Source organism: Dreissena polymorpha, chromosome 8 (assembly GCF_020536995.1).
Source record: "Dreissena polymorpha isolate Duluth1 chromosome 8, UMN_Dpol_1.0, whole genome shotgun sequence".
Lineage (NCBI taxonomy): Eukaryota > Metazoa > Mollusca > Bivalvia > Myida > Dreissenidae > Dreissena > Dreissena polymorpha.
Window position 1 is genome coordinate 72,286,389 of NC_068362.1, and position 20,180 is coordinate 72,306,568.

At 36.0% G+C, this 20,180-nt stretch overlaps 1 protein-coding gene across 6 annotated transcripts in view; it reads left to right on the top strand.

Moving 5' to 3' along the window:
- Positions 1–4,648: 4,648 nt before the first annotated feature.
- LOC127841335 (uncharacterized) overlaps positions 4,649–20,180 on the top strand; it is a 67,582-nt gene continuing 52,050 nt past the window's right edge. For all 6 annotated transcript variants that reach the window (XR_008030921.1, XR_008030922.1, XR_008030923.1 and 3 more), the window contains exons 1-2: positions 4,649–4,794; positions 15,983–16,173. Coding sequence is in view for 3 of the 6 variants with exons in the window: in XM_052370067.1 (XP_052226027.1) it covers positions 4,714–4,794; positions 15,983–16,173 (272 nt within the window). In the remaining 3 variants the exon portion in view is untranslated. The remainder of the gene's footprint in view (positions 4,795–15,982; positions 16,174–20,180) is intronic.

The window sequence follows — 20,180 nt, forward strand, 5'->3', positions numbered from 1 at the left end:
GCTTGGAAGCCACCTGGTTACATACCCCACCCACCCGGCATGAACATGAAGCCGAAATAGCAATTTGCATCGTTTTACGATTACACCTAGTGCATTCCTAGCAACACTTTTCGTCATCAGTTGTTGCCAGACGACAAATTCCCCACCGCATAAGCATCTGTCGTCGTTCCTCGTCGGCCTATCTGCCGGAACCATAAAACACAGGTACCACTCTGTTAATTCTGCTCACCCTGCCAGGAACAAAGCCTTTTTTCTTTCGCTTCTCCTGATATGTGGCGACATTGAATCCAACCCAGACCCACTCAAACACTTACAAATCTACCCATGCGGTCTTTGTGACCTGCCTGTCAAGTGGGAACACTTTGATGCCTTATGCTGTGACGGTTGTGATATTTGGCACCACAAGTCGTGTATCGAACTATGCAGCGCTGAATATGACCTACTAGCAAAGCACTTCCACATCCAGTGACTCTGCTGTAAATGCGACAGCATCAACATTACAAGCTTCACTTTTCACAGCTACGAACTAAGCATGTCAAACCATCATCTCAACTAGAACTTATTTACCTCGACCTCTGTATTTAGCCCGCTGCATGTCAGTAGCCCAGCTGATAGACATAGATCCTCCAGGGCACTCAGACACTTATCCTCTTCCAGTACATCTAAAACGAATAGTTCATCTCTCTACTGCGTCTCCGACAAAAAAACGTCCGCTTTATTTATGTTAATTGCAGAAGCCTTAGCAGCGGGAAGAGCTCTGAGCTTCAGGCAGCCTGACAATACATCAAGCATCAAGCCTGGCATAGTGTTCGGGACCGAATCCTGGCTCAAGGGGATCGAACCTGGAAAAAACCGACCTCAGACGCTGTCCAATCCAGCGAAGTCTTCCCAAGCCATTACAAATCATTAAAAAACGACCGAGGTATCCTAGAGGGAGGAGTATTTGTGTTAGTCCATGAGGTCCTAATCGCCGAGGAAAAGGTAGAGTTTGTGACAAACTGCGAAGTTGAATGGGTCAAGATAAAATGCAGGGGAACAAATACCTCCTAGTCTCCTATTTCTACATGCTACACAGAAGGATGAACGACGTCCAGGAACTTCGCAAATCTCTAGAACTTGCCACAATCAACCAGAACCGTCAAATCGTCGTCACGGTGTTTTCAATTGCCCTGACATTGACTGGGGGAACCTAGCCTTGAGAAACAATGCGCAGGACAAAGAAGTTCAACAAGCGCTCCTTGACTTGTCTGCCGACTTCAACCTTACACAATAACACGACAAACCGACCAGGGAGAACACCCTACTGGATCTCATTTTAACTTCAAACTACTCGCTCATAAAATCCATTTCCAATGCTCCTGGGATCTCAAACCATGACAAAGTCGTTCCTGACTCAGATACCAAACCGTTCTACGCGAAGATGTCGCCCAGACGTTGATACGTGTTTTTTCAAAGCCAACTGCGACCTTCTAAAAGTGAAAGCAGCAGTAATATCAGAAAACATTAACACCATGTTCATAAACAACACAGCAATCCACAAACTTTGGGATCCCTTTAAAACAGATCTTATTTCTGCTATCCACGAGCACATCCCTTCCAAAATGAAAACAAACACAAGTCCCACCCCATGGATTACTAGGAAAGTCTCAAGAAGAAAGCCCGTCTCTACAAGAAAGCCAAAACCTTAAACAACTGGTCAAACTACAGAAAGTTTAAAAATGAATGAAATAAAAAAAACTTTGACGTGCAAAATAGGAACACGTAAACAACACCAAACCTTTCTGGACATATGTTAAGTTGAAGAAGCAGGAATACATCGCACCTCTACGCCCCTATGGTCACCTAGTCACCGATTCCAAAAGCAGAGCTGAGATCTTAGTGTATCAATTTAAATCAGTTTTTACCAAGGATGATACCTCTCAACAGACACCAGTACTCTCAGGTCATGTATCAGAAAACATCCATACACTAGTGATTGGTCAGGAAGGGGTACACAAATTGCTAAAGAACCTGACTGTCAACAAAGCCGGTGGTCCTGATGAGATCCCTAACAGAGTTATCCAGACCTGTGCTACGGAACTAGCCCCAGCTATCACCGCTATCAGCCAGCAATCCATCAACTCCGGAGAACTGCCGAAAGATTGGAGGGATGCCAACATAGCACCAGTCTACAAGAAGGAAGACCGTCACGCAGCGGAGAATTAACGTCCTGTATCCCTTACCAGTGTCACCTCTAAACTTCTCGAACACATCATCTGCCACCACATATTAAACAACCTTGACAAACAATTGTCCTCAACTCGCTAATTCACGGATTCCGCTCTGGGTACTCCTGCGAAACCCAACTTATAGTAACCACTCCATATTACGACCAAAAGTCGATGCCATCATCCTGGACTTCAGCAATGCCTTCGACACGGTCCCACATAGACGCTTGCTACTGAAACTCCAACGAGAAATATGTGTGGTTGTTGACGGGGAGAAGTCTCAACAAGTACCAGTTGTCTCCGGAGTTCTTCAAGGACATTGCTAAGTCCGTTGTTATTCCTGTGCCACATAAACGACCTTCCAGAGAGGGCGAAGTCACAGATCCGACTTTTTGCAGATGACGGACTTCTCTACAGACCTATAACATTATTTAAAGACCATGAAATTCTCCAGAAGGACCAATACAATCTTCAAAAAGGGGCCAACGACTGGGCGTGGAATTCAAGAACTGCTACCTTCTTTGTTCTAAACAAAAATCAAGTTTCTTCTACAACATCAACAACGCAATCCTCAAAAGAGTTCAAAATAACCCCTACCTTGGTATTACTTTCTCAGAAAACATGGAATGGAAAACCTACATAACCGATATTATAAAGCGAGCCAACTCCACTCTTGGATTCTTCAGAAGAAACCTCAGACACTGCCCTTTAAACTGCCGTAGAAACGCCTACCTAGCACTGTCCGGTCCAAACTTGAATACGCCAGTGTCGTATGGGATCCATTCCACAAAACAGACATTGACCGCCTACAGCGTGTCCAGCGTTCAGTCGCAATGTTCATCACCAGGGACTACCGCTCCAGACAGCCGGGCTGTGTCGCAGACATGCTTCAAAAGCTGGACCTCCTAACACTCCAAGACCAACGACGAGCCCATAGGCTGACGCTCTTGTAAAAGGTGGTGAACGGGCACGTACCAGCCATCTCATTTGAACACTACCTAAAGCCACTTAGGCCTAAGCGTACAATCAGTGCTAAGAAATACGATGACTATATACATCAGAACATCGTGTGCAATCAAGTGAACAATAATTATTGGTGCTTTCAACTAAATCAGGCAACAACTAATACCTTTAAAAACTCTTTCTTTGTTAGAACTGTGCCTGAGTGGAATAAACTTAGTGACGATATCGTGAATTCTCAAACTATAGAAACTTTCAAAACCAGTGTATTCCAACATCAATAGTGTCAAATCGCGCACTCACTTCGGTCGAGTAAAAGCCAGAATTAATATCTTCGACGTACCTATCCAGATCCAGATCCAGATTTTTTTTTACTGCTATACAGTCGATTAGTGTATAACGGATAGCTAAGGACTTTGAGTCTCATTTTAACGTATACAACATGCATTCAGTAATTAAACCATTAAACCTCGAAAGACAAATGTCTTTCTTAATGAAACATGCCAGCGATTTTAAATTTCCGACAAATATTATTTGTTAACAGCGCGAATGTCATTGTACACTGATTCAGCCATTACCGGATCGCCTAGGTCTTTATCGGATTACATGTGTATCGTGTTATCTATTAAAATTTGACCCAGCATTTGTAAATAATATTGTAAGATATGTACACTTCCAGAAAGAAAATTCATTTCTGCGTTTAATAAGACCGAGTTCATGGAAATCGCTGCACAATTGATGAAGTAATGGCTGTTCAAAGCTATGCACCCTATATTCGGGTCATTTTGAGTTGAATACCTTGTTATAATTGATAGTGACTAATATTGTTTTCAGAGAAATCGATTTTTCGTTATAATTTGATTATTTTTCATTCAAAACGATGCTTTTTACTAATTAATATCATAGTCATACGCTAACCACCTGTGTTTTGGACAACTTCAATTGAGTGTATATGTAGTTTGAGACAATCCCCACATTCCTGAATATGGGTCACCATGCACATGTCCGTTATTCACTAAATCATGAGTTGCAGCATTCATGCTTTTTTTATATGGTACGCATAAATTTGGTTTCTGAGCATTCTTACTTTTGTAGAGGACACATTATACATCAATGAAAATTATGTTTACCAAACAAAATATGCAAAATTCAAGAAACCATACGTCTGCACTTTTCCTTTCGTCACAAATACGGTGCGTACACAACGTGACCGTATTTTGCTTTCGAAAAAGGAAACAGTTGTAAACATTGACACACGTCAACAAAAACATGAATCGACTGAACAACGATAGGCTTTTTGTATTCAATTCATAGCAAACTGTAAATCTTAACATAAATAAAAGTATTTTGCAAAAAAACTTTTAACCTATCCGTTACTCACTAAAATCCGCTATACACCAATCGACTGTACTAGAGATATTTACTTTAATGTCATGGTTGGTATTTTGTGGTGTTATGTGGGATTAGGTCAACACGGAAGTTACCAGGGGAGGTAATCTGTGGAGCGAAATAGTGTTGGACGATTTGTTTGAACAGTGGCCAAAAAATGGGAAAACCCATATGTATAAGCAGTGATGAAGAGGATGACATTTGGGAATATAATTCACAAAAGAGAAGTTCTATCTGTGTATGTTTTGATATTGCTTTGTATCTTTCTAGAGCATTCTACGCTTCTGATGTGTTTTTGTTTATGCATACACTTTCAAGTTTCACTTTCGTTTTTCAAAATTCAAAATGTAGTTTCAGAAACTGTGGGTTGTTCTTTTGAATTGCATGCTTCTGTTTAATTTTCTTCAAGTGAAAATAAGAAATTATAATAATCCGTTTATTTTAACATGTCTAAAGCTGTTTTCAAGTTTTATTACATAAGCTTTTGTTTACATGTAAATGTGTAAAATTAGCTTGAGGATTTCCAGTCAAGTTATCATTAACGGATCATTACCAATAGCGGATCACTTTGATTTTCAAGAATGCGTATCAGGATTAAAAGTTATCATTTTTAGATGATACTTTGCAGATGGCATATTCAATGCAATTTCTTTAAAACACGTGATATTTGTATCAGAATCGGGCATCTCTTTGGCAACATTTTTGGCGTGTTTTGCTGCATACGACTTTGTTTACTTCCGTCTCGTTTCGAGAACGAGGTTGGACATTTACCCTGGTGAAAGTTTATAACTAGGTTGGTAAGTAAGAAGTATATGCATATATATTCAAAGGCCATTTAGTAGTCTTTCTACCTGCAAAACACCATTGCAGTTTTGTTTTGTTTCTATTGAGATGCTACAACAACATAGAGGGAATAAAGAATAAGGGCAATAGCTGATTAAGCGTGTCAAGTTAACACTAGTAAAAGGGGCTTTCTCAAATGTTTGAAAAGCCATCAAATTTCGTTAATGACATTAGGCCTCAGGGCTCTCGATCTGCAATTTGTGGGGCCGACATTTGGCCCCAAATTCCCCTGTCAAAAAGTATTTTTCCCCCATTTCAGACGAAAATATCTTAGTCCTGTGTAACCTTTTTGCACACCTGCTTTAACTGGTACCCGTTTTTGATTCAATAACAACACGTGGTTAAAAAATACAGCATAAATGAAAATAGCTGAAAGGCCAGTGATTATTCGGGAACCAAAGCTTATATTTGGATACATTTGTTCTTTTTTATGTCAAGTCGCATAATAAAAAATCATATCTAAAGAAAATTATGAAAACCATTTCTAATTCATGCAAGAAAATTGACATTTTATTGAACCAGAAAACGCTTAGTCAGATTTAAAGTAACGGTTATGAAATCGATGACGAGACAGAACTTAGCAAAACAAATAAAAATCAACTATATGTTGATACCATGACGCTGTGAATGTTACCGCTTCCGAAATGTAATGAAAATGACGAGACACTGTCTCGTACTGAAATTGACACCCAAACAATTATCGATTCACCGATGTCATTACCCCACCTACCATGTAATGAATTGAAATGTTTTTAAGTTTTAAACTGCAGGCAGTAAGAAGATAATACAGACCAATAAATGATGTAAAAAGTATATATTTTGTATTCATATAATTAATTGGTGGAAAATCCCCCCTTTTTAAACAAACGACGCTAATTTTCCCTCACCTGAGGGTACAGGTACTGTTCCCCCCAGACCAGGCAGAGATCCCTGGGCCTTAAAAAAAACCAAAAAAATCACATTTTACACTATTCAGCCGCGATTTAGATTGCAAATGTATTGATTTAAATAATGACATTCAAAACAATGTATGACCGGTAATTATGGACCAAATCAGCAGAGTTGCATTAACACATGTTAATCTCTTTTGTCCAAACACCGCAGACAGCGGTTTACACAATAGGTCAGTAGATGTGCTATGGGTGTTTTTATAATGCCCAACACTTAATCCAGTTCCGTCCAGATGTTCTCTTGAATCAGTATACCAGGACAATTATTGTTTCAATAATTACTTAACTTAAAGACCGTAACGATAAAGATACGGCGTGTCTGATTTGAAATTAATTTAGAGGAAATATCAAATTATTCACAATATAATTGTGTTAAAAAATACCAAAGAAACTTAGCCGAAATCAACAGAATTCAATGTTCTCTGCGCTACAAAGTTTGTATGAAAAATCAATACACGCATGCTTTCCATGTGTATACCTTGACCTGGTACATTGCCGCATAATTTTAGCGCTCTTTTGTCGGGGAATATACATGATGACTATATTATTGGAAGCATTTGTAAACATGTTAACATTAAAAAATCAGAAGTGTGTTTTGGATTACAAATTATTTTTCTCATTTGGGAATTAAACGGAACATTTATACTTGTGTTATATTTGTTATGAATTTAAATATTGATTTGTTAATACGCTTTACCTGTCAAAAAAATTTTTTTGATAACATTATGCATTAAAAGCACAATTTCCAGGAGGTCATAACACCAGTTGACTATCATCAGTCTCTTACGTCGTAACTTGCCATGGTTTTATCGCGGAGAAGTACGCTGTTCCGACCAATTAATGTGGTGGATGTAGGTAAAACAAAGCCATAATACTGCAATAAACCCCTGAAATTATCAATTGATAGTGACATGCGCTTGACACATATCTGATTCACACTGTTGCCACCAGTTAATATCAGATCCTACAGTAAAAAAAAAATTCCCGACCTACCGACCCTCATTTTTTTGAGCCCGTAACCTGAAACAAACTTTTTTTTTGCCTTAAAATTACGTGTTAAGACTGTAAGGGAATTGTATAATCTTTTAATATGGAGAATTAAAAAAAAAAGAGCTTACTGTGTATGATACATATAAATAAAATTATGGTTAACATATACTGTTTATTAATAAATTATAAATGCATAACAGTGTAGAGTTATTGATGGAAAATGGTTTCATCATTAGAGCAGTCATAGCAAAAATTATCAAAGGCTATAGGAGTAGTTTATATGGACTAGCTTCATCACTAAAAAGACCAATAGTGCATGTTTTCAATAGATTTTTGTATGATATCCATGTAGGCCTACTTATTAAAATTTTCAACAGCATCAACATTAACTGTTAGATTTAAATACATTGCCAACAACAAACTCTTGTTTGGGTGTTGGCATAAAATGTTAGTATTTAATTAAATTTGTCCATATTTCCAAAGAGATTAAATTGAAACTTCAATTATGTAATCACCATGAATTGTAGATGTGAAGGAAATGTTGCATCCCCTCACATCCCTGAGTTATTTGTCATTGAACATGGCTAAGAAGTGTTAGGGTATAATTCATGTTTAACAAAGCTATTAATATTTATTATATGTATGTATTTTTCAGTTTCAGGTAGCCACAGAAGAGGAGGCTAAGGGTTGTAGCCACCAGTCACTCAAGCACTTTCCATCAACATCAAAGCATTCCAGCAACTATCATGAATGAAAATTCAGTTAATGAGTTATTTAGGGTTACCATTTTTATGAAATTAAACACCCTGTCACAGACTCTTACTTTCTTATTGACCGGGAGTATACAAACCATGTAGATAAGAATGCTTGTCATGTGTAGATCCTATTCATTTATTAATTTAATATCTATGTGCATATACAGTGCTCTCCACAGGAATTTTTTCAGGCGCCCCGGGGCTTATAGGGGTGGCTTCGGGGTTGATTTTTTTTACGTGTCAATTGACGTTCTGTGGTGCGTTATAACTCTAAGAAAAACAACGTCAAAATACTTCATTTGGTGCGCTATTACTCTTCAAGAAAACCATATTTTGATAATTGATTAAAAAATTTCCCGCGAAGATAGTAACATCCCAACTTGAACCATTCCCCAATGCATCCGTATCAACCCGACTCTATTACTGTATGCTTACTACTTTTCAAGTTTCTATTCATTACCCGAAAATCCCATTTTTATAAGCTCTTTCTGGTAAATATTGACGATAAAGGTGCTCAATAATTTCTTAACAAACGTTGTCATTTTTCATTAGTATCTTATCAATTTTGGCATAAGTGACTATTTATAAATTTGATAAAATATTGCCACTGAACATGCGTAAATCGCTTGACGTGGTGTGTGCTTGATAATACAACGCTCAATACACCCACGCTTTCTATGCACATGACGCGACATTGTACATGCTGCATAATTTTAGCACCCTTTTTATTGAGACAAAGAGTCAACACAAAATAAATTATCACTGTTTATTTGAAGCAAGAATCAGTTAACATAGAGTTAACATTTACATTGTTTGCTGTTTTGGCATCTATTACCTTAACAATGTCAATCACAAAAATAGAGTGTGAATGCAATAAACACAGGGGTCAATAAAAGTATGGTTAAATAATTATAATCTTTTTTTGTGTGTGTCGCAAACCCCACTATAGATTCTGCCTATATAATACTATTAAAAAATACTCCTTCTTTTTCTTTGTTACTCCTTTTTCTTTAGTTTTTAGGAGTACCATTACTTATTTGTGAATCCTTATCAAGAGTGCTGAATGTGTAACATATACATTACATAAGTACTAATATAATTGTCTTTCAATATTTTAAATGCTTATTTACACCTAGCTATGGTCTGTGCTATTTGTCGTAGATAATTACATTCATTTTTATAGCAACCTTTGGTAAATAAAATTAACCAACAAAAATATGTTTTAAGACCAAGACTGTAATTTAAACCTTTCAAGCATCAATATAAGTATCAACATTATTTGTGAGCCCGTGTCTTTCAAAAAGCCTACTTACTATGCAGCATTTTTAATAATTAGTCATAAGTCTTTTATCATTTGAAGCTTTCAGTTTTCTGTTGAACTGAGTCATTCAAGTTGAGTCCTTATAACATGCAGCACTTTTAATAAGTCATAACTCTTTGAAATGCATTATTTCAAAAAAATACTTTACTTTTCAAGATAAGTCATTCAATTCTTTTATTTGTAACATGTACTTGTTTCAATCAGTCATCATTTTTAATATTATATAATTATATTATCAATGTTTTGTATGATGTTATGCTATTTTACATTGATATTTTTGTATTTTGTGATGTTATTTTATGTTTGTGTGTTCAGTTGTTTTAGTTTTGTTTTGCTTGCTTATAGTTTACTGTTGTCTATTTATTTTTTATTAATTGTTGCCCCATTGATTATATATATACATGTTCATATATTTAACTGTATGCAAATCTTGTTGATTTTTCCAATAACAAATGATCTCAATAGATTGGTATATTTACGTTTTATTTGTGTTTCATATTAAATATTGATGAAATTCAAAGTAAAACCATATATATTTCTCTAAATTATTTAGCCTGTGGAGAAACCCACTTATGTGCTGCTAAAACAAAGCTGACCAATTGATTATCCTTTAAAAATCACATAACATAGCATTGTTTTGAATGGAATGAAACTACCATTGATTGATAAAATTGGCCATGTAAAAATGGTTGGTGGGTTTTTCCAGTCTAGTGCAGACTTTGCTGTTTTATTTCCAGGGCGTGCAAAATGTAAAATACTATATAAAACACAACATAATTACTGTTTATTAGAATATAAACTTAATGCAATCAATGCCCCAGATAATGATTTGGGAAATAGGGTTTTCACCCATTGATTTAAAAAAAATGGGGTGATTTCGGTCTTGAAATAAGGTGAAATGAGTTATAAAAATTCTTACCTTAAAACGCATGTATGTCGTAAGTAATTTGGTCAGATGCTGTAATTAAATATGAAATCTAGTTCACAGAGTGTTTGAATAACTTTGACTGTTGTCCTGCTCCTTCATCCAGAAGCTTGCTGAATAAAAGCGACGTCTTATTACGATAATAATTGCAAAGAGGATAAACCGAATATGAGCAAAGAATTTTCGAATGAAGCTATTGTATCGTAGGCATCAACTTTAGGAATTTGCGTAAAAGTTAAATTGGTTGTTGCATTTTCATTACGCATGATATTGTATTTCTTTGCATTTTTAATCATTTTAATAGGGTGAAAGACGCAGATATGCAGCTTATCTGGGGCACTGATACAATGTTTTAATCACAGTTTACAAGTACAAGTTTCTTGTTTTAACAGTTCAAATAGCATTCGAGTTGCCCCCTTAATGGTTTTGATCAGGTGTTCCGTTATGGCTACAACTGATTGGTTAATGCATCAATTCAGCTGTGAAAAAGCGTGCCACAAAAAGATATTGTCTGCATTCTTAAACAAGTTTTGTTTTAACAGTAAGCAATCGTAATATTTTATTAAACTTGTGTAATTAAGTGTCAAACATTTTTTGCTTTTCAACAGCACAACTTTATTATGCTACTGATCCAGTAATGGTAACTGGACTGTACCAGTGCATTTGTGCAGAAATGTAACATATGTTTTCCTTTTATTGTTTCAAAATTTCTTTGTCATAAAAAATGAAATCACATAGATAGTTGTTCCTTATAATTTAGTTCTTCTTGAATGCTTTGAGCTTTAATGAGTAGGTACATACAGCTCAACTTCCTTCCTGATAAAGGCAAATTTTATGTAAAAAAATATATCTCATGTATGTCTTACACCCTTTACCACTTAGATACGTATTTTTAGTCCCTTAGAAAGTTACAGTTTTTAGCTCATCTATTTTTTGAAAAAAAAAAATGAGCTATTGTCATCACCTTGGCGTCGGCGTCGGCGTCCGGTTAAGTTATGCTATTGCATTCAAACTTGGTACACTTACTTACTATCATGAGGGGACTGGGCAGGCAAAGTTAGATAACTCTGGCGTGCATTTTGACTGAATTATGTGCCCTTTTTATACTTAGAAAATTGAAAATTTTGGTTAAGTTTTGCGTTTAGGTCCACTTTTTTCAGAAAGTATCAATGCTATTGCATTCAAACTTGCTACACTTACTTACTATCATGAGGGGACATGGCAGGCAAAGTTAGATAACTCTGGCATGCATTTTGACAGAATTATGTGCCCTTTTTATACTTAGAAAATTGAAAATTTTGGTTAAGTTTTGTGTTTAGGTCCATTTTATTCCTTAAGTATCAAAGCTATTACTTTCATACTTGCAACACTTACTAACTATCATAAGGGGACTGTGCAGGCAAAGTAATGTAACTCTGACTGGCATTTTGACAGAATTATGTGCCCTTTTTATACTTAGAAAATTGAAAATTTGGTTATGTTTTGTGTTTAGGTCCATTTTATTCCTACAGTATCAAAGCTATTGCTTTCATACTTGCAACACTTATTAACTATCGTAAGGGGACTGTGCAGGCAAAGTTATGTAACTCTGACTGGCATTTGGACGGAATTATGGGCCCTTTATACTTAGAAAATTGAAAGTTTGGTTAAGTTTTGTGTTTTGGTCCACTTTACCCCTAAAGTATCATAGATATTGCTTTCATACTTGGAACACTCGCAAACTATCATAAGGGTACAGTAAAAGGACAAGTTGCATAACTGGATGTCATTTTTACGGAATTATGGCCCTTTTTTGACTTAGTAACTTTGAATATATGGTTAAATTTTGTGTTTCGATCCACTTTACTTCTTAAGTATCAAGGCTATTGCTTTCAAACTTCAAATACTTTTATGCTATCATGAGGTTACTGTACCTGGCAAGTTGAATTTTACCTTGACCTTTGAATGACCTTGACTCTCAAGGTCAAATTATTAAATTTTGCTAAAATTGCCATAACTTCTTTATTTATGATTAGATTTGATTGATACTTTGACAAAACTACTCTTACCTGACATACCACAATAGACTCCACCTAAACCATCACCCCCCTTCCCCCCCGAATCCCCCCCCCCCCCCCCCCCCGAATCCCCCCCCTATTTTTTTTTTTTTTTTTTTAAGATCATCTCACAAATGACCACCACACCCTCACACTATACCCCCCCCACCCCCACCCCCTCCCCAATTTTTTTTTTAAACGGTTAAAAAACAAAACTATTTATTTTGATTATTTTATGTTTGAAATACCATCCAACCATCGCACCCAAGAATCCCCCCACCCCCCTCCCCCCACCCGAATCCCCCCCCCCCCTAAATTTATTTATTTTTTTTTTTTTTTTTTAAGATCATCTCACAAATTACCACCACACCCTCACACTATACCCCCCCCCCCACCTCACCCCCCTCCCATTTTTTTTTTTAAACGGTTAAAAAACACAAATATTCATTTTATTATTTTATGTTTGAAATACCGTCCAACCATCGCACCCAAGAATCCCCCCCCCTTTCCCCCCCCCACCCCTCCCACCCCCCCCCCCCCCGATTTTTTTTTTTCCTTTTTTTTGCATTTTTGGAAGATAATGTAATAAATGTCCACACCCCCACACAATGCACCCCTCTTCACTCCACCCCTCCCTCCTTTGTGATTGAAAATGAGAGTCCCTTCACCTTTAAAAAGAAAATAGATGAGCGGTCTGCACCCGCAAGGCGGTGCTCTTGTTTTACTTATAGTAACTTTAATCCCCCCCCCCCCCCTAATTTTTTTTTCTTTTTTTTTTTTTAAGATCATCTCAGAAATGACCACCACACCCTCACACTATACCCTCCTTCCCTCCCCCCCCCCCCCCCCCCCCCTCCAAATCCTCCAATTTTATTTTTTTTGAAACGGTTAAAAAACACAAATTTATTTTTATTATTTTATTTTTGAAATACCGTCCAACCATCGCACCCAAGAATCCCCTCCCACCCCACCCCCCCCCCAAATTTTTTTTTTTTTGCATTTTTTTTTGCATTTTTGGGAGATGATGTAATAAATGTCCACACCCCCACACTATACACCCCTCTTCACTCCACCCCTCCCTCCTTTGTGATTGAAATTGAGAGTCCCTTCACCTTTAAAAAGAAAAAAGATGAGCGGTCTGGACCCGCAAGGCGGTGCTCTTGTTTTAAGACCTTATTACTTGATTCAAATTTTGTGGGCTTCTTCTCCAAACCTTAAATACTGATGAGCAGCAAACAGCATAAAACCTGAACAGACTGACAGTTACTCACAAGCTGTTCTGGTTTTATCCTGTTTGCACATAGCCATTTTCACTTTGCTTCCAAGTGGGAAATGGTTAAATCAAGTTCAATCAACATAATAAATCATAACAAACATGAAATGTTACCATCGACGTCACTTTGCATGTCTTTTGTGGAGAAATGCTAAACAAAAACTTGGTAAAAACAGTGTCAAACAGAAAGCCGACATTTAGATTGACGATTCAATCCATCGTAACTGCGGTTCCAAAGATAGTTGATGTATCATGATTGTTTGATTAGACACACCATCTATCTTGCGCAGGAATCAGGAGAGCTTCAATGTAAAATGTTGCATATTTTCAGTAGTGTTCTCTGGAAGCACTGGCAGCTGGCAATTTAACCGGTTATATTTATTCTAGATGCCAGCTACATGTACTTTTCCCAAAAAAATCAATTGAAATGGCGCAAAAACACCTGTTTTATTGCCTTGTCGCTGGCTACTTTGAAAATATAACTGACTACTAAAAAAATTTCTAGAGAACACTGTTTTCACATTCGGAATACTCTGCTGCCACCATTGCAAATAATGACAAATTTCCATGAACCGTCAATATGTTTAAAACTTGGATTTATATCATTATTTTGTGATCCCACCATATCAAATACATTTTTTATTTTGTGAACTGTGGATATATTTATGATCTTTTTGTGTTTATTTATGCCAGAAAATAGTTTTTGAGGCTTATATTACTGATTAATTGGTCATTTACTTCTTAAATGTACCCCGGGTACTCTAAGGTATATTAAAATGTACCCCGGGTACAGAAATTATACTGAAACGTGGCCAGGCAATGAGACTACATGAATTTTATTTCGCCCAAATTCCGATGTCATAAAACACCTTAGGAATATGAAACACAATTCTCTTTCAAAACAAAACCTGCCACAAAATTCATTTTGAGTGAAAGTTTTGATAATATAGAGGCCATTTAACAAAATATTGACATGAATATTAACATTATTAATTTGGAAAAAAATAATGACAAATTTAGCCCTAAAATTCCAGGGTACATTTTAGTATGTTTTCCATATTAGGGGTACATTTAAGTATACTTAAGAGAACCTGGGTTACATTTAAATAGTACCCGAGCCGACAATGAACAAATGAGCAATAGCTGGGAGTTGGATAATTGCAACTGATTATATTTATACTCTAACCTTCTCGTGGTGTGCCCTGAATTATCAACATTATCTGCGTATGTATGCGGCGGATTAATGCCGCGAAAGTATGCGAGGTTAATACAGACCAGGGTTTTTTTTCCACTTTTTGGGAAGATAGCCCATGGCTTTGGAATTGGGAATTTTATCGGCATTTTCATGAAATTGGGAAAATAAATTCATTAGCCTTTTTTTCCACACGAAAAGTCCACTAATTAGGGAAATACTAAATTTGATTTAACTCTTTACAATCATTCAAATTAAAAGAAAAAAATCATATAAAACTTTGTTAGATGTAATTGAATTTAAATTGAGATAAAATACACATAAAACTTCTTTCTAAAAAAAAAAAAAAAAAAAAAAAATTTTTTTTTTTTTTTTTTTTTTTTTGAAATTGGGAATTTTTTGCCACATTTTGGGAAAAAAGTATACTTTTTGGGATTGGGAACATAGCCGGATTTCGGCTATAAAATCGGGCCAAAAAAAACCCTGCAGACTCAGCATTGTTGCGTGGCTTGATGCCGCATGCCTCGTTGATACGCCGCGTGAACACACAACGCAGCCGCCGAGTGAACACATGACGCGGCCGCCAAATACTTTTGAATCTGGCCGTGTTACTTGCAGGCTGTTATGGTTTTATGCTGTTTGCATATAGCCATTGTCACTTTGCTCCTAAGTGGGAAAAGGTTAAAGTGCACACAACTAATAATGCTTAACAATCGGTTTATATACAGTCAGTATTGTAGTATCAATAGCAAAAAAGAAAAATCAAACAAAAAATAAAGATTGACTTTGATTGCTCATCTTTTAGTTTTGCATGCATATTTTCTTCACCACATCAATTTTTTTGGCAACTGAGTTTTTGTCCAGGGCTCAAATAGGTACATGTACGCAATTCACTGGGTAGTACATGTAATAATTTGGGAGAGATTTATTTGTCCCCATCCAATATGACTGGTGAGCTTTACTTCAATTTATGTTTGCATGAGCATTCTTCTCAGGAATTTTTTTAAAAGTAAACCAGTATATGTTTGAGACATCTGTACACACAAATAAGATCCAGATTCTGTGTAGTTACGTTAAAGCATGGATCAGGCATTTTTTGACATACATTTTGTATTAACTGTAGTTGTTTATCTATTTACAGAGTTCATCTGTTGGATCTAAAAGACCAGTCACAAGTAGAAGAAAGCCTTTGCCTCAAAAACATATTAAACAAGAAGAAGGTGTACAGCGGGATATTAAATCAGAAAAAAACAAGCAGAAAACTAAAAGGAAAAAAATTGCTAAAGAACCTACACCAGCCATAAAAGAAGAACAGACCCCAAATAGTAAAAGGTAGAACTGAAATTATTAAGAATTCTTCTTCCTGCAACAAAGTAGAGGAGGTTAACTGTAGTCAGGAAAAAGATTGTCTTTCCATAAACAAAAACGTGAAAGACCATGTACTCCATTACTTGTCAGAGTACTGATTTAAATACAAATGCATAGATCTTTATACATTATACTGAATTGTGCTTGTGCATTTTTTATCCCGACTTTTCAAAGAAAAGTCAAGCTTTTCTACTTGCCCTTGCCTCAGCGTCCGAGCTAAGTTAAGTTTTCTTATAACCTTATATAGTTCCTTTGGAATGGCTTGAGGGATTTTATTCAAACTTAGGAAATGTATTCCTTGTAATAATAAAACCCCTATGAGGCCAAGTTTTAATTTGTCGAAATTAGAAGCAATTTTACACTTTAACAATTACAAAATCACTACATACAGTGTAGTCAGGTTTAAGTTTTTGGTAAGCCAATTTCAACGAAAAGGTTTGATAGGTTAAATTCAAAATTCAAATATGTTTTATCTTTAAAGAAATTACCCCATATTCGGGGTAAGGTAATAGCAGTTTGTCAATATTAAGGGGCTTTTTGTTCTTAAAAACGTTCATGCAATTTTTGTCAATTTTTTCCGAAACAATAATCTGTCAAGAAATAAGATTGCATTTTTTTTGTAAAGAGGTTATTGGCCTTTGTTCTAGACAATTACATAATTATGAAAGCATATGAGTGCAACTCCTACATTTTTTATACGCCCGTTTTTCAAAACGGAACGTATTATAGTTTCACCCTTGGCGGGCGGGCAATTGGGGGGGGACGGCCGGTGTCCACAGCAGTTTCCGCTCTCTATTTCAAATAGTTTTCACCTGATCTTCACCAAACTTGGTCAGAAGTTGTATCTAGGTCAAGTTTGAATATGGGTTATGCCGAGTCAAAAACTACATCATGGGGTCTCTTAGTGCATTTCAAGTATTAAGCATTGTGTCCGCACTCTAATTGAAGTAGTTTTCATCCGATCTTCACCAAAATTGGTAAGATTTTGTGTCAAGACATTATCTAGGTCAAGTTTTAATATGGGTCATGCTGGGTCAAAAACTAGGCCATGGGGTCACTTAGTGCATTTCAAGGATTTAGCATGGTGTCCGCTCTCTTATTAAAGTAGTTTTCATCAGATCTTCAACAAATTTGGTCAGAAGTTGTGTCTATATTTGTATGAGGATATTTGTTGGATTCGATGGGAATATCAATTTTATTTCACGAGTGATCATATACAATAATATTTTCACGCGTGGCTGAAAATATATTTTTCTATGATCACGAGTGAATTAAAATCGATATTCCATCAAATCCAACAAATTTTCTATTTTATGCTTTTTTCACCGTTTATTTACATTGAATAAAAAGTTTAACTGGATATTTCGCTCAGTGAAATTGAAATTTGTTGAATCTCAAAACTATTTGTTCAAATGTTCATTAGAAACATTGTAAGTGGGAGAACAAGACAACTTTAGAATCATATTTTAAGTGGTCTCTCTTGAATTGTTCATCGGGTTTCTCATACATAACCTGATGTGCTAATATATGTAACGATAGTATGAATAGAAGGCATTTATCCCTAAGTTTAAATTTAAGTGGATATTGAAAGAGTGTTCATACAGTAAAGCCTTAATAAAGCATCGTAAAATCGAATTTCTATGGAAGCTTGAAAATATTGTACCGCCGATATCATACATGCCTCATAAGAAACAATCTCATCATAACTGACTTGACAAAAGATTGACAGCAAGGAAACCAGGAAAATTTTGCTTCCAAAGAATGTAGCTGTTGCAGTTTGCACAACCTTATTTTGTGGGTACCAGTTCCTGATATTTCTGGAAGCAATCATGCCATGTTTGTCAACATTCCTAACTACTGTCAGTGTACAACTCTGCAAAATTTGTAAATTTTGAGAATTATTCCAAAAGTCAACTTTTACTGTAAGCCAATTAAAAAGACAGTATATGGGCCTTGCTCTGTGAAAAGGGAGTTAAATGCATGTGCGTAAAGTTTGATCACAGATTAGCCACACAGGCTTATCAGGGACATACAACGTTAACATTTTGCGCTTTTATTGTAATGTTTCATTTAATGGTAGCCTCTTCATAGCAAACATCCAGTTTAGGCTGAAAGTGTCATTTATAACTCGGTCTTGATGAAACTTGATCAGAATTAATGTTCATGAGTACAATATGAAAACCATACCGGTATTTGAATTTAGGTCAAATGGGGGTCAAAACTCACTTTTTGAAAATAGATGTTTTCCAGTATGTAACTTTAGGGTCATCATGGCCTCATGTTAAAAATCTTTCAAATTTCTTGGTATGGACACCTTTATAGTTGAATACCCTTAACTCTTGCATGTATTTTATTTCAGTGTAATCTGGAGTTAACAAAGTTTTTTTATGTCCAACAGTCTATACTGGGGGACATATTGTTTTTGCCCTGTCTGTTGATTTGTTGAGTTGTTTTTGTTTTTTTTGCCTCATACTTTAACATTGGCCATAACGTTTGCAATATTGAAGATAGCAACTTGATATTTGGCATGCATGTGTATCTCATGGAGCTGCACATTTTGAGTGGTGAAAGGTTAAGGTCCAGGTCATCCTTCAAGGTCAAAGGTCAAATATATGGGGGGGACATAGTGTTTCACAAACACATCTTGTTATATTTTGAGATTGACAAGTTATGCAGAAACGTGGGAAATTAATAAAGGTTTCTTAAGCTTGTAAAAAAACAACATATAAACTGTGGAAAAATGATTTTTAGCTTATCTTTTTTTTGAAAAAAAAAAATGAGCTATTGTCATCACCTTGGCGTCAGCGTCGGCGTCCGGTTAAGTTTTGCGTTTAGGTTCACTTTTCTCATAAAGTATCAATGCTATTGCATTCAAACTTGGTACGCTTACTTACTATCATGAGGGGACTGGGCAGGCAAAGTTAGATAACTCTGGCTTGCATTTTGACAAGTTTATGTGCCCTTTTTATACTTAGAAATGGAAAATTTTGGTTAAGTTTTGTGGTTAGGTCCATTTTATTCCTTAAGTATCAAAGCTATTGCTTTCATACTTGCAACACTTACTAACTATCATAAGGGGACTGTGCAGGCAAAGTTATGTAACTCTGACTGGCATTTTGACAGAATTATGTGCCCTTTTTATACTTAGAAAATTGAAAATTTGGTTAAGTATTGTGTTTAGGTCAACTTTTTTCCTAAAGTATCAAAACCATTGCTTTCATACTTGCAACACTTACTTACTATTGTAAGGGGACTTTGCAGGCAAAGTTATGTAACTCTGACTGGCATTTTGACGGAATTATGTGCCCTTTTTATACTTAGAAAATTGAAAATTTGGTTAGGTTTTGTGTTTAGGTCCACTTTTTTCCTAAAGTATCAAAGCCATTGCTTTCATACTTGCAACACTTACTAACTATCCTAAGGGGACTGTGCAGGCAAAGTTATGTAACTCTGACTGGCATATTGACAGCATTATTGGCCCTTTTTATACTTAGAAAATTGAAAATTTGGTTAAGTTTTGTGTTTAGGTCCACTTTTTTCCTAAAGTATCAAAGCCATTGCTTTCCCACTTGCAACACTTACTAACTATCGTAAGGGGACTGTGCAGGCAAAGTTATGTAACTCTGACTGGCATTTTGACGGAATTATGGGTCATTTATACTTGAAAATTTGGTAAAGTTTTGTGTTTTGGTCCACTTAACCCCTAAAGTATTGTCACATTATGGTTAGAAATTGTAGGTGGACTATGTTGGTTTACCTTATATAAGAAATATTGAAAATTTTATCAAAAGGGCCAGTAAACATGACAGTCACAAAGTGCACATACGTTCAAATAAGCTTATGGATGAGGGAGAGATTAAAGAATAGTATAGTTGACACAAGGCCGGGTATGTTTGTATTGGTCAGGCAAAAGTGTTTATTCAGTTAAATCTCTCATCAAAAGGTTGGATAAAGCTTGTTAATATTTGGGT